Source organism: Nymphaea colorata, chromosome 3 (genome assembly GCF_008831285.2).
Source record: "Nymphaea colorata isolate Beijing-Zhang1983 chromosome 3, ASM883128v2, whole genome shotgun sequence".
Lineage (NCBI taxonomy): Eukaryota > Viridiplantae > Streptophyta > Magnoliopsida > Nymphaeales > Nymphaeaceae > Nymphaea > Nymphaea colorata.
Window position 1 is genome coordinate 3,832,846 of NC_045140.1, and position 20,366 is coordinate 3,853,211.

General features: G+C 41.2%; 2 protein-coding genes across 5 annotated transcripts; both read left to right on the top strand.

Moving 5' to 3' along the window:
* The first annotated feature begins 739 nt into the window (after positions 1-739).
* On the top strand, positions 740-9,552 carry LOC116250166 (uncharacterized). 4 transcript variants are annotated; one of them, XR_004171336.2, is made up of 5 exons: positions 740-1,004; positions 1,508-2,252; positions 2,496-4,204; positions 6,193-6,437; positions 9,185-9,552. XR_004171336.2 is itself a non-coding variant. In XM_031623626.2 (4 exons), the coding sequence occupies exons 2-4, from the start codon at positions 1,520-1,522 to the stop codon at positions 9,242-9,244; spliced, it is 2,502 nt and encodes an 833-aa protein (XP_031479486.1). In that variant the 5' UTR covers positions 741-1,004; positions 1,508-1,519; the 3' UTR covers positions 9,245-9,552. The 4 variants fall into 4 exon arrangements, 1 of the variants encoding a protein (XP_031479486.1); XR_004171337.2 differs by having other exon boundaries at positions 6,193-6,393; XR_004171338.2 differs by having other exon boundaries at positions 6,204-6,437.
* A 5,949-nt stretch (positions 9,553-15,501) lies between these two features.
* Positions 15,502-18,440, top strand: LOC116251184 (receptor like protein kinase S.2). Its single transcript, XM_031625297.2, has one exon. The coding sequence runs from the start codon at positions 15,608-15,610 to the stop codon at positions 18,125-18,127; it is 2,520 nt and encodes an 839-aa protein (XP_031481157.1). The 5' UTR covers positions 15,502-15,607; the 3' UTR covers positions 18,128-18,440.
* The last annotated feature ends 1,926 nt before the right edge of the window (positions 18,441-20,366 follow it).

Consider the following 20,366-nt stretch of genomic DNA (forward strand, 5'->3'; position numbering starts at 1 on the left):
AGTTATTAGGACTATTCGATGAGATGACAAAATTGTTATTTTTTTTCCTTCTTTTTTAGGTTTAGGGTTGTTGTAGGACGTGGGTGATTTTATAGCTACACCCGACAACTGAATATACTGTATGCTACTAATTGCAATTTAGAGGAGTAGCACTCACGGTGATCAAATGACGACCAAACTCTCACCAGCCTATCAACTTAACCAGTTATGCTATGCTTTTTGGAGCTATTTACATTCATATGCAAATGTCGTTTACTTAAACTAGTTTTTTTTTTTTTTTAATCTGAAACCCATTTTAGATCTCACCTATAAACAGAGCTTAGATATTAAATGTTGTTTGAATGAACAAATGATATTTTGTCTCTAAAACAGCGTTTGAAAGTGAACCCAAATAAGCCCTTGTGTTGTTCAACTCTATTTCCCCAACACTTCTATTGAATTGAGTAGAGATGAAGTGGAAGGGGGACTTTTTGCTAGTCAAAATTCGACAAATAGAATGCAAGAATCCGATGAAGTAGCACTAATGAAAAAAGAGGAAAGTATTTCACCGGGCAGTCAGATCCAAACGCAGAAGGGAATTATTGATATGAATCAAATTCCAGATTCGATCTGCCGTCTCAGGTGTACCGATTCCCTGTAGGCAAAACGATCAACGGATCCGAAACAGGAATGGTTTTACCGTTATGCCGGGTCGTCCATGCGTGTAGCATGGTCTGCCCGAAAGCGCCATCGTCCCCTTTGACCTTCTGCCCGAGAAAGGAGGACACAGGCACTTCGAGAGCCTCTCTCTCTCTCTCTCTCTTATTGCAGGATTCTTAGGAATCAAAACTTTTGGTCCTTGGAGGAGAAGTTTTTGTTTCCAAGCAAGTGTGAATTCTAAAAGTTCGAGCAGTTTGGCTCAAAAATCTCATTCTCTTCTGGTTGTAGCTTCAGTTCCAGAATCAATTAAAAGGAGGTTCTCCTCGTGTTGCAATCCTGATCCTTCAATCAGGCTGGCAGAAAAGGTTTTCTTTTTCTCTTCTCATGTTCTTCCTTGTTGTTGGCCTTCATTTTTTCATCTCTCCTCCCTTTAAAAAAATTTATGTGGTTCCATTTCCGCAAAAGCCTCCTTACTCCTCAGCAGTATAAAATTATTCAGTTTCTGTTTATAACCAAGACGTGTTTTGCATCGTGATCATTGGACCATGTAGAATTTTAGCTACTTAACCTTTTAATTATGAAATCGTTGAAGTTTACTGCAAATAAATGTGAATTTTGTAGATCTGTTGGCGGCAGATTGTTTAATGGCTCTGTTTCTTGTTCATCCTTATGGATGGCTTTGTTGTAACGAACAAAACGGGCCATGAATTTCTAAAATAAGAACGCCTGATTTTTCTATTTTAAGTTTTCTTCCTTTCGTTTTTCTTTTCCTTTTTTGGTTGAAGAACTTGTGGTGTCACAAAATTGACATGTGAATTGTTAAGAGTAATTTTCATGAGATTTTTTTTTTCTCTGTTGGATGTGGAAGGTGGAAACTAGGATGGGTTGCAGAGTGATTCACACTTGGACGTTCTGTTCGTTAGTTGGTGCATTTCTAGACCTTGGTTTGGCTTATCTTTTTCTATGTGGGTCCACGATCGCATTTTTTTCTGCAAAATTCTTGGGTCTTTTCGGTTTGAGCTTGCCTTGCCCCTGCAATGGACTCTTCGGGGACCCAGATTCTGGAAATAGCGGTAGATGCATACAGAGGATGCTGGTTGAATACCCGGCCAGGAGGATATCGTCTGTTCAGATGCTGGCGCAGAGGAGGTTTCCATTTGATCGGATTTTTGTCAAGGGAGATTACACTTCAAACGTGAAACTGTTGGAGGATGGTGGAACCCATAGTCGGCTCTTGGAGACGGGTTCTGGGGATAGTCGAGGCCATACGGTGGAGTCGATTTGTTCCGCATATACAGAAGGACAGGGAATGAATAATTTGGTCGTGAATGAAGCGCATTCAAGCAGTGAGCTGGATGGGGAAAACTTCGCGGTTCAGTATCGAAATGGCAGACAGTTGGAACAGAAAGGAAAAGCCCTTTCGATTCCGAAGCCGCGGCCTTCTCTGCGTCGACGACGGAAAGCTGGCGTCGAGCACGGCAGAACCTCAAATGCAGCTTCAGCAATTCACCTGAGGCTGGTTGGACAAGGAAACTCGGTTTGCAACAGCGAGCAAGGCCAAGAGACATCTGATGAAAGCTTTACCTGCAGCTGTTCAAGAGGCAGCGTTCAACGTAAGAATAAGAAAGCAGGAAACCTTTTTTGCAAATTACACTAACCAAAATTTTATCTACTTTCTAGTCTGCTCACATATCATGTTCCCAACATTCTTTTTGCTCCAACCCCTTTCACAACCATAAATACACGTTCTGTTTTTTTCATTTGTCCTGCTTTATTCATTGTGGTCTGCACTGGAAAGTTTTGACCACCGTGGCTGCTGTAGCAGTGGGTGACTTACTTCTGTTATAAGGTTGCAGATTGCATAGAGCGTTCACATGGAGAAGGACATGTGGAGAGAACATTGTCTGGCAGCGACTCAAATGGTATATCTGGGGAGCAGAAAATCATGGTTGGAGGTCCCCATGAAAAGAGAAAGTTTGGTGAAAATGAGGCAATTGATGTCCAGGATTTGGAACGAGCTCTCAAGGCAGAACATAATGCTAGGTCCGCTCTCTACCTTGAGCTGGAGGAGGAGAGAAATGCAGCTGCTACTGCCGCTGATGAAGCCTTGGCTATGATTTCACGCCTTCAAGAGGAGAAGGCAGTGATAGAGATGGAAGCACGCCAGTATCGGAGGATGATCGAAGAAAAAGCTGCATATGATGCAGAAGAAATGAGTATTCTTAAAGAAATCTTATTGAGGCGTGAGCGTGAGAAACTGGTTCTAGAGAAGGAGGTTGAAGTTTACAGGGAGATGCTTTTCACCGGCAAATCTGAACAGTCTGAAGAAGATGATCGTTCCACTGCAGAGGCAACATTAGGAAAAGGCCATGGCCTTTCATTTGACATGAATGATGACCCAGAAATTCTGCTTCAGCAGATTAGTGCATCTCTTGTAAAGAGGAAAGCGTTCAGAGATGCAAGTAGTTTTAATGCGGACCTTGGGTCCCTATTGGAGGCAGAAAATAACTTTAAGGATTCACCAGTATTTGCAAATTCAAAAGACGAGGATTCTGCTAAGGACAAGGACACCGTTAAACATCTCGATGTTTATGGTTCTTCTGATCAAGCTTCATCCTCTAAGCAAACTGGTCTTCATGGGCTTGAAAGCAGTGACAAACACTCAGTTTCGGTAGATGGGTCAACTAAGAGGTTTGATGTGCAATTTGATGAGAAGACAATGCTATCCATTGTTGACCCCACAAATTCCCAATCTTGGCCATCAAAGTTACAAGATGCCGCTATGTCTAGTCAGTCATGCTGCCGTCTGGCACAGGGTATTCATGATGATAATAGTTCACTTCATGCAGAATGTAAGCTGAAAGGAAATGAGGAGGGGAATGCTATATATAATGCTACTTCTGAGAGAGGTCATTGTCCTTGTGTCAGCAGAAAGGAACATGACATTTTGCTTTATGATCCAGACCAGCTTGGAGATCACGTTGATGTTGCTAATCATAACACCAGTGACTATAAGGGTTCTGCATTTGACCCTGAATCAGGGGTTTATGACGTGCATGTGGTTAATGATAATATTCAAATTAGCAAAATAGATTCTGGACAGGAAAGTGAGGGGCTGTCATCAGGAACTAAATACAGTAGCATGGGTAGAAATGGCCATTCAGTGATAGCACCTAGAATTACTAATGAAGATGCTTCCAGCGATCGATCTAGTTCAAACAAGAATGAAGGACGATCAGATCTGATAAGAAGTGGTTCAGAAATGAACATAGGTGCACAAGCATGGGATGGTCGGGCTCTATCTGTAGACCTAAGAAGACACTCCATATCTGTTGTTGAGGGTGAGAAACTAAGACTTAACAATGAAGTTGGACAGCTCATAGAAAGGCTACGAACAGTGCAAAAAAGTCGAGATAAGCTGAGCCTTTCATTGGAACACAGGGAGAAAGAGAAAACCCATATGCAACTTTTGGAACAAATAGTACAACAACTTAGAGAGATCCGTGAACTAACAGAACCTGGAAACTCTGTTCGCCAGGCATCCTTGCCACCTCTATCTTCTAAGGTAGGCAGTTTGACCAAACTGTTTAAGTGCAAATTGGGGTGGTAATTACTAATTAGTTAATGGAATTGCATGCATCATAAACTGGTTGAACTGTTTATTTTTTCTTGTTGGGAGCTTTACAAATTTGCAATTCATGCTTTTGAGTTTTGGTCAATATGCATTTACAATGTCCCATGAGTATTCCTGAAAAATGATTTGACAGTTTAGTAATAAATTGTTATATGCACTTCACGCCATCCATTCTCATATCACTTATAAATGAATGTAGTTATGCATGCTCTGCTTGGAGTTTATAACTGATCTTGTTAATGAATCTTCATGGTTTTCCACCGACTTACTGTCCCTGAATGGGAAAAAGCAATCTAGATTTCACTTGTATATTCAATAATCAATGCACATAAGCAAGTGTTTTGAGTGAAGGTAATAGTCATTTAGGAAAAGAAATTCAATCTAGATTTTTTTTTTTGGAGTTATAAGTGTACAGGGTTGTATAAGTATCTTAAATTGCACTCTGAGTGCAAGTAAGAAATAACATTTTTATTCCAATGAAGACCTGATCGGTTGGGTCCCCTCTTTTATTGAAACATATTAACTCAAAATGGGTAAGGAAGTCACATCTTACATTAAAATAAAATAATAAAAGAAGAAAACCTCTTTATGACGAAAAACATCTACATATTACACTCAAAATTTTGAGATCCGCATTCCTTAACTCCTGTGGGCTGTGAGCACATTCAGATGTCCTAAAAGTGAAACAATTCCCGTTGTAGAGTTAGAGATGTCACCTGAGTGCGGGGTGAGGGTGCAGGTGCAGGTGCTGGTGCTGGTGCGGGTGTGGCGAGGGTGTATATATATGTTTGTGTATATATGTATATAAATAATTTATTACGTAGATATTTAACTGTTTAATAGCCTTATTTATTTATATTTGTATAAATAATTTTGTATTAAAGATAATTTAGTTATGTGCACATTTAAAGTGGTCAGTTTTGACCTGGTTTGGCTGACCACACTGAATGTGCTGTGTCGGAGAAGCATCAGCGCCAGCACCAGCACCAGCATCGACATAGGTGCGGCACGGCTGTGGCAGCCATTTAGAAGCACCCAGGTGAACTTAGAGTTAGTTACCAGAGCATGTAATATTAGTTTTAAATGAGAGGATACTTGTGAATATTAGTTTTCCTGCCTTTGGGTATGTTGCAGAATATTGGAGAACAAAAATCGTGTATTGACCTAGTCTTCTTTAAATAGAGATTAGGAGTGGAGGCAAAGAAAGAGTTACAGATACGCGAATAAAAATTAATAGAGAGTTTCCTCCCTATTTTATAATATTTGCAAATCACTTCCTATGGTCCTTTATTTTCTCTCAACACTCCCCCTTAAGCTGAAACATATATATCTAATATGTTCAGCTTGTTACAACACTTAGAGAACCCAATGATAGGTAGAGGTTTAGTAAACACATCGGCAACTTGATCTTCAATTAAGACATGAATGAGATGTTTTCAGTTTGCACTATATCTCTGATATTGTGACAATCAACCTCTATATGTTTGGTCATTTCATGAAAGACCAGACTATTGGCAATACGTAGATGCCTTGTTGTCACATAGCATCTTCATTGGCAGAGAGTCTTGGACTCCTAAGCTAGCAAGTGTTGACTTTATTCAAATCATCTCTGCTACAGTTTGGGTCATAACTCTATACTTAGACTTTGCACTTGATCTCGCCGCTACTTACTGCTTTTTACTCCTCCAAATGATTAGATTTTTCACAACAAAGATGCAAAACCCAGAAGTGGATTTCCTATCTTCATCTGATTTGGCATCGTCAACATCTGCATAGGCCATGACATCAAGTGAAACATTTTTATGAAACAATAGTCCTTTCCCTAGTGTAGACTTAAGATATTTGAGTATAATCAGGGTTGCTTCCCAATAAACCTTTCTAAGCTTTTCCATAAATTGGCTTAACTTTTCTGTGGCTAGAGAAATATCAGGGCGTGCCACTGTAACATATAGGAGTTTGCCAATCAGTGAGCCGTATGATTTGCTATCTACCTTTCGGAGAATCATGATGAGATGTAGCTGAGCTTTGTCTGAAGTACTTTAGCAGGAAAGGGGAGGAACTTCGTGCCTTGTGAAGACACTGCCCAAATTTGTATATTGCTTCAGTGAATAAAGACTTTGGTTGGTGCCTTTCTGAACCTCCCATGAACTCTATGCTCTTTGCGGTAAATTCACTTTTCTTGTTTCAGAAAACGGAATTACTTGGAATATAAAGCTCTATTATATTACATCCTGTTGGATTCAAGCCCTGTCTACTTTCCCAATGCATTGAGTAGAAGGGCATCATTTTTGCATTTTACCAATACTGAAAATAATCCTAAGATGTTGCATAATGCAGATTTTTTTTCCTCAAAGTGGCTGCCAGTGCTTACTAGGTATGCTGAACAAAAAAAAGAAAAAAAAAAAAGAAAGCTGATAAGCCAAAGAATAACTTCATTCACATGAGGGGATGAGAGTACTTGTAAATCAACTGAGTATGAATAATTAGCATCTTCAGAAAAAGAAAGGATGTGGAGAATCTCTAACGTTTGTTCTTAGATTTCTTCTTTTTAGGTCTTTGTGTTGTCCTCTATGCCAGTGCCTGGAAGTATTTATAACCAAGTTTATGGTAGTAAGGCACATGATGAAAATCATTATTCCCATGTTGGAAAGTGGTGGAAGAAGCTGGCTGATTGAGTATATGAAGCAAATCTGGATAAAATTTTCAAGGCTGTAATTATGTGCTTTGATGAGTTTGATGAGCAGCTCATGAGTAGAGATGTCTTCCTGATTATCACTATTAAAACAAGCAAGCTGATACAAAGCACCACTTAATCAAAATTTTGCTAGTTTTGCATGACTCAGAATATGAGTGTTTGGCAAAGTCAATGACCCCTCAGTTCTATGCATATGACATTGGATACATGAATCTGCCTGATTTCCATTCTATGCTGACTTTAGTCATTTTGGCAGTCAGTTTGAGAAAGATTCCTAGCATCCATCTCTTCAAGGTATGCAATTTTTTGTCAGGTTATTGCAACTTGTTTATGTGGATAAAGCATGATGAAAAGTAAAGTCCATGATGACTTGCCTACCCGCTTTTGTAATGTACTCCAATCCAAGAATCAAAATGTTAACAAAAATGAAATGAACCTTTGGAATGAAAATAGCCTATAAAGCTGTTTTCTTGGAGATCCCAGAAAGTTCCACCCCAAAAAGTAGGTAAAGTTGGACTGCTGGACTATAAAGGAAACCATCAGTTCTCTAACATCCCGAAGCCATCACCTCATCAAGGCAACGCTCAATATAACTTTTGAACAAGCAAACCCCTAATTAGGTTTGGATGCCTTTTGATACTTAGCAGTTCAAGATACAAAGGCAGATTAATATCGCAAGAGTAACAATAAATCCAAAACTAAGACAAGGTTGCTTCATTTCATGTGAGAATGGCTTCTATAACAATTTTAAAAAAAAATGCTAAAATGCTTCATTCCAAAAGCAAAAAATGCTTCTATGAGGAAATTAAGGAGAAAATGCTTCTAAGGCATATAGAAAGCTGTAATTGTGCATGTGGAATCAACCTTAGTGGAATGTTTGCTTTTCCACCTCAAAAGAAAATATAGAACGGAAGATGAAGTAGTACCTGAAGCGGTTTTGTCTTCTAAACTGGTTGGCATTGATGGTTGTCTTGTCCCTAATTTATGTTATTCAGTCATTGTGGCCTTCCTGTTGGTTTATATCAAACATTAAGAAATAGTAAGATCAGGTTGCCCATTTGCTTGTTTGTATTAGTGTGTGAAATCCCATGACAGCTTTTGTGTAGTTGTTGACTGTACTTGTTTAGTTTGTTTGTAGTGTTTAGGCTGTAAAATAAAAGAAGTTGGGACATTAAAATTGTTCAACTGCTGTTGAAGATGGGTTCAAACGAATGCCAACAAGTCAAGTTGATGGAACTTCTTTGTATTCTTCAAGTGCTCCAGAGGGCTTGACAGAATATCAATTAGATGCTATTAGAAACTAATAATATCTGTGAATTGAATGCTAAGTTTGCAGTAGGATTAATGGGACAACTGGTCAAGTCCTTATTTTGTGTGCTTGCACATGCAATTTTTTTTTTGATGCTTTTAACAGGCTTCAAATGGACTTGTATGTAGCATCCAATGCCAATGTTGAAGATGGTTACAGTTTCAATTTTCAATGGATATTACTGCTTTCTGCCTTATTATCCAGGATGGTGCACTTAAACTTTTCGCAATTTACTTAGTGATAATGTGAATTCAAATTTATTGATGCCTATAACTGCAGGTCATATGGGGTGTGATTGTCATTTGTTTCCAGTAACAGAATAAGAGCCCCTTTGATTGTCTAATAATATAATATTTCTTTATGAATAAGATTAGAAGGTTTTTGACACTATAAGAAATTATGTCAGTTTCTTTGTTCGTTTTTGTATTTTTTTTTGTGTTATTGACTTATTGTCACAGGTCCCAGAAGCTTCTTTTATTTTGGTTGGTTTCGGTTAGATATGTTAGCTTTTTCTTTTCTTATCTAATTTGACACCCTTTTCTGATATCTCCTTAGGTCATCATGCCAAGTCTCAAGCCTTAGGCTAGAGCCTTGGAAAAGCATAGTTTTTTAAACTTATTTAATTTTTCAACTTGAATTTTGCTTCATTGTTCACAAAATTATGCGGGCATTGGAATTCCTACAAGAAACGCCAAATTGTTTAGTTCGCTCTTTATTGCCATCTCTCTATGGGTGACTTCCATTAATGGGATGTAGTGGCTTGCGGATGTTTTTCCTGGGCTGCTCAAGTGTGTTTCATGTGTTAGATTTGTCTTCTGTGGTCGAATCCTCTGATTGACCCTAGTCTTTTAGGTAAGTGTTTATATAAAAAAAATCTTGCTATTGAGAGGGGGAATTTCTGTTTCAGGCATCCTCTAAGAAGCGACGGTGTCGAAGTGTGTCCTGGGGTCTAAATGAAAGCACATGAACAACTTTGTTCATGCAAGCGTTCTTTGTGCTGTAAGAGACTCTGAATGAAGGTGGTCTTCTATGATCGTGCGAGAACATGGTGGAGATCCTCACATCTGTTGACAGTGATGCCAATATTAAGATACTCCAGTTTGGTGGCTTTTTGCTGTGCCAAAATGCGATCTGAGGGAGCACCTTTTCCTGAAAAATGTTTCCTTTTGGAAAGGAACAACCACGTTCCACTGTAAAGCTTTCTCCTGTATATAGAGGTTTACTAAAAAAAGGTCTTTTTCATTTCTCAATGCTTTGCCCCTTTTACAGATCGAATCTGATGTGAATAATAACCCACCAGAAAAGGCAAAAGATAGCCATACCTATGTTGCCACAAGTTTGGACCATGACATTAATACATTACGGAATAGAACTTTCAGGATGGCAAAGAGGAAGAATTCACTGTTCATGATGATAAAGGTCATTTAAGAATGTCGTAGAGTCTTCAAACATCATGTTTGAGTAACATAATACATGACACATTGATGACTGTTGATTTATATGTTGGAGCAACATGGTATATAACACAGTAGTTTAAAAGAAAAAGAGAAGAAGGTACATGACGCAAGTTGATGAAGCGTCTGTGGTCTGCTGACTTGCAAAGAGCCAATAACATCAGTAACAAGGATGAGGATTGAGATAAAAAAAAGGTGTTCAGGTGTTTTTTTCTGTCATTGACAATGATGTTCATCTGCTGTTGCCTAATAGTTTAGGGGATCATGGCTGCACCCCCACCAACATGCATGATAAAAGCAGCCATAAGGTGGGCCTCGTGAAGTTGTGTATGTTGGTGGACGATTAGGTATCGACGTAGTTACGTTGTAGATCATAGGTAGGCCTACTGTTATAGCCTTACATGTGGCATTACTGTTTCATGATATTGGTACTGTTGGCCTGCTAACAACTAGCGATAATGTTTGAAATTTCATCCTTCACTCTGCTTTGGCATAACCTTTCAATATAAATGACTTCATATAAGAAATGCCTTGCCAATAACATTGAGAAAATGCAGAAAATGCTAGATGTACTCTCTCTCTCTCTCACACACATACACACACGCACGCACACACACACGCATTAAGTAAATGGAAAGTGGACGTACAATGTTTCTACGTTGGTAAAAATGCACCTATGCTTTTCTTGTTGCTGATCAAAAAGGTCCTGGAGTTGTCCTCAGTCTGTTAAGTGGGTGGTAAATTTGCCTTGTAAACACAAAAACGACATGCAAAATAGTTAAGGTTTCATGAAACAATTTGTCTTGTTTTTCATGTACTTTGGATTATAGATGAGGAGATGACTGAGCAAGAACTTAACTTTTTAAATGGGTGCAAATGTTGAATCAACAGAATAAGGATGGTGAGAACCCAAAAGTTACGAAGAATTTGATAGTATTTCAGTCTTCTGGCTGATCAGCTTATCATAGACTTCTGGTTCATGGTGCAAAAAACTTGGGCATGTTTTCAACATCTGAAATCTAGCTCTCTTTTTTTTGAAAAAAGAAAATCACCATCAACGACTTTGTGTGTGGCTTTCAATCTCCATTCCTTTTAGCTTTAATCCTTCACTCTGACCGTAGATGAACACAAAAATATAGAGCTGGAAAATTCGGGGCCTGACCCTAAAGCTTATGAAAGAAACAGCAGCAACAGCAAGGGTACAAGCTATGTTAGCACATGTAAGATACGCCTCATCTTTACCTACAAGTACCAGTTTCCTTTTCATCTATTTTTCTCATTTTCGGTGATTCTTTCTTAGGAATGATTAGAAATAATTAGATATTCTTTAATTTAAGCTGGAACCGAGTGAAAATGTAAAGAACAAATTCGGACTGAACCAAAACGATATTTGTGACTGTGATCTGACTCAAACCCCCGATCCGCTGGTGGCAGATGAACCAACTGCACTTAACTGGACGCAGAAGTATGCCATGGGGCAGTGGATGGTTCAAGGCAGAAAAGCTAGAAGGTTTAATTAAAGAAGACATTTCTCATCGTCTTTGAGTTGTATATGAATGTGGCAAAGGCCGGCCTAACCTTTGCCAACAAATAGAAAAAAAAAAAGCCTTGTGATTTAATTTAGTGGACTGTGATGATCTCTTTATTAACAGTTTGGCCGTATATGGTCGCAACTGCTGCTCAACAGCCAGCAGAAACTGATGAGTTTTTCTTCTTGGTTGTTGGGAAAGGAGCCTGCCGATGATTGTGTTGCTTGGGCTGTGATTGATTTGTGTATATATATATATATAGAGAGAGAGAGAGACGTTGACGGTCTTCAGATTTGTTGGCTTTCGCAAACATGCACCCAGTCTGTGCTGGTTTGAAAATAGCAACCTCACTCTCTTTTTGTCAAGCGTTAGGTTTAACTGCTCACCGTTCTTTTCCAGATGAAGTCAGCTCTTAACAGGTGTGGCTCATGGAGGATTGCATATTGACATGAAAAGGGTCTTAAACAAAAAGATCGAGGGGAAAATGGATTCTCTGCGTTGTCCGCTTTCATGGGAACTCTCTCTCTCTGTTTTGAAAGTCCTGTATAATGACAAAGTACTCGAAGAGGATGTTACATATCTCTCTCAAGTCCTGTATAATGACAAAGTGCTCGAAGAGGATGATACACATCTCTCTTTGTTTTTAAAATCCTGTATAATGACAAAGTACTCGAAGAGGATGATACATATCTCTCTTTGTTTTTAAAATCCTGTATAATGACAAAGTACTGGAACATAATGATACATTTCTGAAGGCGAATCAAAGATATTAGCATAGCTGGTCGGGTAAGTAGCGTGATGTTCATTCAATTTCTATGGGTGTTACTCTTTTGAACCATAAAAGGTAAGATCACGATACTCAGCAGATAAGTGTAATGTAGCTCACTGAAGCCATGACTCAGCCCAGGATCTAGAAGACAAGAGCAAGAACGGAAAGCTTTGGGATCCCTTTTCTGGGTAATGGGTTGTTAACATCCTACTTACTCAAAAAGTTGCATGTAATGACAAAGTACCTAAAGGGATCCAATATAGCTGACTCTGATGAGGTGACTCCAAAACTTTGTTTTTGAAAGTTCCATACAATGACAAAGTGTGTAAAGATGCTGATATTGCTAATGAATACAGTGATGGACCACACCCAGTTAGACATTTTTTGTACTTTGACTTTGTCTTTCAAAGGCTGTGGTCCATCACTCTTGATTTTCCTTATGCAGCTTGTTCTTGAATGTAAATTTTCAGGTGAAGTTAGAGATGTCAACGGATTGAATTTCAATCACATATACATAAACTATATCTGTTTTTTTATATATATGTTTACATATTTAGATTCAAATTCAGATTTCAATATGAACAAAGAAAAACCATATTCGAATCTAAAATTCAATTTCATAGTCTGACTTTTGCATTCATATCTGAATCCCAATTGAATTATGAACTGAATCTAGCATATGTCAAAAGATAAGAGCATTATACAAGATATTTATTTAAAACTAAATCCGATTTGTATCTAATTGGATATTTATATACGTCTGAATTTGAATCCAGATCTCATTTTTTAAATTCAAACCCAATCTGATTTTATAATAGGATATTAGTCTTTTTTTTTCATATCCAATTTTACAAAAAGGGTTCGGTCAAATATCTTACTCAAATCGGAACATGCTTAATTGAAGTCTGTTTTCATGAGAAAAGTACCTCCTTTGTCTTTTCATGTTAGTCCCGAATGTTTGGGATCACCACACATAGGGATGTCAATATATCCGATTTGAATCGGATATTCGACCGGTCCGATCCGAAAAAATCAGATATGGATAAAAAATTAATATCTGATTAAGAAATTGGATCGGATTCGGATTTAATAAATGACATCGGGTCGGATTCGGATTCAGATATACATAAATATCGGATCAGATTCGGATACGGATTCGGTTCAAAATTCGGATTCAGATTCAGATATAAATATAAAAATCGGATTCGGATCAGATTCAAATTGTAAAATTGGATTTCAAATTCAGATTTGGATATAAATTTGCTTTATTCGAATTCGAATCCGAATCCGAATATATGAATATCCGAAAAAGCGGATATGATTAAAGATGTATCCGATCCGAATTCATCCGTTGACATCCCTAACCACACATTATTTACTAAAAGGAAAAAAAAGTACTTGTTTATTTTGATTTTTCTCAAAGTCCTAGTCTGAGAACTGAGGAGAATGACGAAAATACGTCACCGTTTTGTAGTTATTTTGGAAAACTATTCTCTACATTCAAAACTCAAAAAATATAGGACCTCTTTTTGTATTTGAGGTAAAATGATGTGAACCTTTCCTTTGTCAGAGCTCGTAGGGGAGTGCGAATAGTGGCTTTGTGTCAATTTATTAGTGGTGGATCATGTAACATGCTCAAGTCCTTACTCTAAGAACACCTATAAGTTTCAATATTAACTCTTTGTGATAAACAGTTGCTATCAATGCTATCAATGTCAATATTGGTGAGAGATATGAGATCGAAACCTTTTCCTTTCTTTCTTATGCTTTTAGGGTTCAGGGTTGTTTCAAGATTTAGATGAACCCATGAACTCGAAAGTAACGTCTATTACCGTTTGTAGTTTAAAAGTATAGTACCCACAAGAATCAAATTAGTGACCGATCTTTTCCTACCCAACAGTCTGATCAGCTGCGATACGCTCCTTAGAGCAATGTTATTACTATTAGTGCTATTGGCTTCTTGTACAATAATGCTTATCTTTTTGTGACTATTAGTTTGGATCCTGGGGTGGAAACAAGAATTTTTTGTTGGAGGAGCCCAACTATAATTTCAAATTTGAATAGAGGCTCCAATATAATTCTTTAAATTTTTTTACATAGGCTAAACTATAGTTTTTAGACATTATAAGTATAAATTTTTTCCTCCCTTATCTCTGCCCCAACATTGGTTACAATAATGCAGCCAAGTCACATCAGCTAGTATTGGTTTCAGACTGTTAGTCTTTATGAGCTGGTATTTTAACAACATTATATATATATATATATATATATATATATATATATATATATATATATATATATATAGTGTCTGGACATGGTCGTCCGGATTACGTAGATGGTTGAACGGGATCAACAAATTTTGGAATTTGTGGAGGCGACCAGATCCTTTGTTGTTTGAAATAAGCACATAGCTGGTCGGTCAAGTCAAACACGGACAAGTTGGATGCCCGGTTTTAAAGTGGAACTCAAACATCCTCACAAGTAAAATTTACTTTTCATTAAGCATAGAATAGCTGGTCGGGCGGGGAACGGGTAACCAGCACGTCCTCACCTCTATTCACGTGGGTGCTACTTTCTTGAGTCGCACAAGGTAAGGATGCTTGAAGGCACCCTTCAACACACCAAGGACCTAGAAAAATAGCGGGTTTTCGTCACGGTAGTAGGTTGTTAACCTTATGTTCATGGACAGGTAAACTTCACTTTCTCACTTTTCATTGAAAACGCCAAAGAAAAAAAGAAATCAGGGGAAAAGTGCAGCAGATGTTGATGTTCTGCTCCTAGGCAGAAAAGAAACAGATAAAAGTAAAATGTAATCTGTCACATTCTGAAACATGATTTTTGCGTCCCACCTAAAGAGGTGATGCCCCAGCTAGCAACTCACGTTCAAGCTCCAGACGTAGAGATGTAGATCGTTCCGGATCTACCTTTTACAAGATTTGATTTAATGAGACTCTCATGTAATCCGATTCAAACTAAATGCAGACTCTATTTGTTAAAATAAGATTTGGGTCTGACCCGCATAGACATTGACACCTCAAATTCGATACTAGACTTGGTTTTAAAAATTGCACATCAAATCCAGATCTGACTAAATCGATTCAAACCAGATTAGGATTCGTAGTGAAGTGAACCCAATACAGAGTTCAATTGGAAAAGGATGCAGTAAGAGGTGCTCTTATCAAGTCAAACGGAACCGGTGAGATTTGGTGTTTCTCTCGCCGGTGGGAGCGTATCTGCTCCTGTGATTGAGGCGCACTCCTCGTGTCGGCGACGGCGACGGCGACGGCGAACCGCCGGCATCTTATCCAGACGTGGCGGTGAATCTGGACCGACAAAGCCTCACCAATCGGCACCATCCGGCCGTCCACATGGCCGTCCGCTGAAAGCCCCACACTCTTTGGGCGTCATTGTCGAGTGGCCCCGCCGGATGGACCTTCTATGTTGACATTTTAATTGCTGCGTCGCTTCGCTTTCTCTTCCTCTTCTTAAATGGCAGAGGCAGAAGCGTCTGCAGAAGCTGAAGAAGCCCTTCGTCTCCTTCCTCTTCCGCCGCTTCTTCTTCTTCAAGGCATCGAGAAATGGGAGAGGAGAAGCGAAAGAAGCCAAGAAGGCTCTGTTTCGTCCTTCCTGCCGATCTTGACGACATCTTCGCCGGATTCCTCGCGTCCTCCGACCAAAAGGAGGTCCAACCGCCGGCCAAGCAGCGGAAGTCGCGGTTCCTCCCCCTCCTCCGCCGCTCGCTCCACCGGTTCTGCACTTTGAACTGGGCTGCCCTCTGGCATAACCTGCCGTGCCCCAACCCGAGGCACTTCTTGGAGGAACCAGCTGACGAGAATGGGAGCAAGCGCAAGGAGGGGCGCCAGGAGCAGGCGAAGGGCGAAGAGGCGTTTCATGATACCGCTGGAATTGTGTTCTCCGGCAAGGTGTGCCAGGAGAACCCGAGGATATTCAGCTACGCGGAGCTCTATGTTGGTACCAGCGGCTTCAGTAAGGACGAGCTTCTCGGCAGCGGCGGGTTCGGCCGCGTCTACCGTGCTGTGCTGCCCAGCGACGGCACTCTTGTCGCCGTGAAATGCGTCGCCGAGAAGGGGGAGCGCTTCTTGAAGACGTTCGCGGCGGAGCTCGTGGCAGTCGCGCAGCTCCGTCACCGGAACCTGGTGCGCCTCCGCGGCTGGTGCGTGGAGGCGGACGAGCTTCTTCTTGTTTACGATTACATGCCTAATCGGAGCCTCGACCGGCTGATCTTCCCCCGCCAGGCGGCGTCGCTCGACTGGGCCCGCCGTGAAAGGGTCCTTTCCGGTCTGGCCGCCGCGCTCTTCTACCTCCACGACCAGCTGGAGACGCAGATCATCCACAGGGACGTGAAGACGAGCAACGTCATGCTCGACGCCGACTACAACGCCCGTCTCGGCGACTTCGGCCTCGCCAGGTGGCTCGAGCACGAGCTGGAGACGACGCAGACTCTCTCGAGCTCGCTCTCGTCCTCGTCTTCCTCCCACCACTGGCAATTCCGCCTCTCCAATACCAGCAAAATCGGCGGCACAATCGGTTATCTACCGCCGGAGAGCTTCCGGAAGAAGAACATGTCCACAGCTAAGTCGGACGTCTTCAGCTTCGGGATCGTTGTGCTCGAGGTCCTCTCCGGCCGGCGGGCCGTCGACCTCGCGTTTCCGGACGACCAGATCATGCTGCTCGACTGGGTTCGCCGGCTTCACGACGCCAGAAGCTCGGTCGAGGCGGTCGATGATCGCATAACGAAGGATGCGTCCTACTCTGTAGCGGAGGCCAAGAGATTGATCCATCTCGGCCTCCTGTGTTCGCTCAACGACCCGCGAGCCCGGCCGCCGATGAAATGGGTGGTCGACGCTCTATCCAGTAATTCCGCCGCCGAATTGCCGCCGTTGCCGTCATTCAATTCGGTGGCACCTTACGTTTCCTTGTCTTCATCCTCATCCAATGGAACCACCACCACCGCCACCATCAACACAACCACATCATCCTCATCTGGCTCGACCGTCTACCTCACCGCTTCGGACGCCAGCTTTGCCAGCCCGGACTCGAACCCGTGGCAGCCCACCTCGATTCCGGCCGTCGACACGCCGAGGGAAATTTCTTACAAGGAGCTCATTGCGGCGACAGGGGACTTCGCAGAGGCGAACATGGTTGCGGAACTGGACTTCGGCACTGCCTACCACGGCGTGCTGGAGAACAACGTCAGAGTCCTGATCAAGCGGCTGGGAATGAAGACGTGCCCTGCATTGCGCGCCCGCTTCGCCTCCGAACTCACCAACATCGGACGGCTCCGCCACCGGTACCTGGTTCAGCTCCGAGGGTGGTGCACGGACCAAGGTGAGATGCTTGTCGTCTACGACTACCTAGCCCACGGCCGCTCCCTCAGCAAATTCCTCTTCCACCCGGGCAACTTCGTCCTGCCATGGCGCCAGAGGTATGCCATCGTCAAAGCCCTCGCCTCCGCCGTTCTTTACCTCCACGAGGAATGGGAGGAGCAGGTCATCCACAAGAGCATCACCTCCTCCTCCATCTTCCTCGACTCCGACCTCAACCCCCGCCTCGGCGCCTTCGCCCTCGCGGAGTTCCTCGCCCGCAACGCCCACGGCCACTCCATCGGCGGCAACTCCGATTCTGTCCGGGGCATCTTCGGGTACATCTCCCCGGAATACATGGCAACGGGTGCGGCCTCCACGAAGACGGACATATACAGCTTCGGTGTGGTGTTGCTCGAGATTGCCTGCGGTAGGATGGCAGTCGATTTCCGGCGGCCGGATGTGCTGCTTGTGAAGAAGGTGCACGAGCCCGACGCGAGGGAGGCGCTGCTGCGACTGGCGGACTCGAGGCTGGACGGCCAGTACGACGCGAAGGAAGTGGCGCGGATGCTGAAGCTGGGGATTGTCTGCACCGGCTTCGACCCTCAGGAGAGGCCGAGCATGAGGCAGATCGTCAGCATACTGGACGGCAATGACCGGTTCCTCCACTCCATGATGAAGGCCTGCAAGGAGGAGACCAAGGAAGCGTGGGATGCCAGGAATGCTTCTTCCTTGGCCATTGTCAAGAGAATTCAAGCTCTGGGCATCCACTAAATCTTACTCCTTTCCTTCTGCTCGTTGGAACCATTGTACATAGTGGAGCAGAAACCGTGTGCAATCCGGGAGAGATCAGACCTTCAATCATGAACTTGGAATGCCTCTGTCTCATCATGTTTTTGTGTTTTGTCTCCGTTTTTGTTTGTGGGATCTTGTTAGTGGGGATTTTTCATTTTGATGAAGACGAACTCTGTTGCTTCTCAATTTCTTTAGCATTTTGTAGATAAGATGGTGGTGTTCGGTTTCATTGTGGCATCCTTCTTGTACGTCATTCTCGATTGAGCTAACTGAGTTGAATTCAGTTTCTAAACTGGCAAGAGGAAACAAAACGAAAGAAGAAAACAAATGAAATCCAGGCGTCCTCAGGACTCTAAACCTCTTCATGACTGGTGCATCAAATGAGCTTGCAGTTCGATACGTATTCCAAATAAAGATTGTTCTTTCCAATGCTGCAACTTTGTTAGAACAAAATTCTCTTCTAACATCGCAACTTTTCAGTGTGATGACAGAGAAGAGTAATCCTAGAATGACTTCATTAACTCCCTCCAAACTTATCCGAGAACCTTTCCACAAAATAGAAGGGATGAAGGAAAACATTGTCATATTGTTAAATGTGCCTTGAATATGTTTCACGCTAGCAATCTTTCCCTCAAGACTTTGGACTAAAGCTTTTTAGTTCTTACACTGCTGTTCATGCGATTAATTGATTGCCCAATTGATTTTAACAAACAAATCTCCTTATTTTGCTTTTCTTGGATAACATCTTAACTATGATGTCCTATACACTTTTACCCATGTTATGTTCATATTAGCACATACTTGCTAAATAAAATTTAGAATGAAGCTGTAAAGTGCAGATTCATTGGATCATGTATAGACCATAACGGATATATATTACTACTATGAGACCAAACATATCAAAATCTCCGGTAACGCCACACATGATGAGCAGAATTCTAGAGATTTGTCATTACTCAACAAGCGTCATCTCTTATGACGGAGGTTTATGATCCTTGGGGTACGAACAATGAGTTGTGTGATTTTGTTAGATTTTAGTCTTTGTTTGCATTTCAGGGACAATTTTGTTTCGTAGAAATTATTTGATCTCTATAATGAAATATAACTTTGCCTTTTTCTATTGTGCAGAGATGTCAACTCTTGGGGATTCAAAATCAACCTAGACACATTATAAATAAAGATCAATTGTTGATCAAATCCTCAAAACCTTGTCGTTTTAGATTCTTAATTCTTAATTCTTAAGGGTGTCCACTTGTTCCCGCTGTATGAGAAGGACCAAACACGGGCAAACTTTACCATACATACATCATGACTTTGTATCGAATTATACTTTTTCTTCGACATTCATTGTTCACTTGTTCTTTACCACGGCATGAATTCAAATCCTTCCATGCAAATAAGACGCAGTCGAGCAAGCAATTGTGTTACGTTGCGAATAATTTTTACCCAATTGATTGCGCCATTGAGCTGCGACCATTGGCTCAGTCAGTCAAACAAGTTCTGCTGTTTATTCCTTCTTCTAGAACCAGAAAAAAAGAAAGGTGGATTTCGTTAATACAAAAATAGCATTCGTTGATGACCAAACTTTCACCACCCTGGTATGGTAGACTTATCCAATCTAAATTGAGAAATAATCCTTCAGCGCAAAAGAGAAAAAAGAAAAATCTCCCAAAGGGAATGGAGAAGTGCATAAATTCTCTTGGACTTCTGAAACCTTTAGCCTTTTAATGCACCATTTGTTCTAGAATCTTGGAAATCAAAGCAGATTATGATTTTCCGAGTTCTATTTGTTAAAATAGTCCACCAGTTCTAGAATCTTGGAAGCGAAATCAGATTATAATTTTCCCAGTTCTATTTGTCAAAGTAGTCCTCCTCTTACAGGTCAGTTCCAAGTTCATCATGATTATTTTAGACATTTGAAGTCCATCCTTTTTCTTAAAGTGTGGACCCACTTAGACGGACGCTATCCAAATTCCTTTTTGCATTTGGATCTCAAGGGGTGGCTGGGCCAAGTTAGTCTGATCCAAACAATGAACTGAATGAATCATTCTGTATTTCGTTAAAAAAAAAAAAATCATGGAAAGTTGCAACTCCAATCATGGAAAGTTGCAACTCCCAGGTAGTGTTTATGTTACTGTAGCTTTGGAAATATGTTTCAAATTTAAAAAAAAATTCCAGCCTATCAAACGCGGAACCGTTGGGCTGCGTTTGATTGCAG

What these genes read in the sequence shown, in the direction of transcription:
- LOC116250166 (XM_031623626.2), top strand. Translation starts at nt 1,520, where the DNA reads ATGGGTTGCAGAGTGATTCACACTTGGACGTTCTGTTCGTTAGTTGGT. An exon ending in TTCAAGAGGCAGCGTTCAAC is followed by an intron (nt 2,253 to 2,495) that starts GTAAGAATAAGA and finishes ATAAGGTTGCAG; the next exon opens with ATTGCATAGAGCGTTCACAT. An exon ending in TGCCACCTCTATCTTCTAAG is followed by an intron (nt 4,205 to 9,184) that starts GTAGGCAGTTTG and finishes TTTCTGTTTCAG; the next exon opens with GCATCCTCTAAGAAGCGACG.
- LOC116251184 (XM_031625297.2), top strand. Translation starts at nt 15,608, where the DNA reads ATGGGAGAGGAGAAGCGAAAGAAGCCAAGAAGGCTCTGTTTCGTCCTT.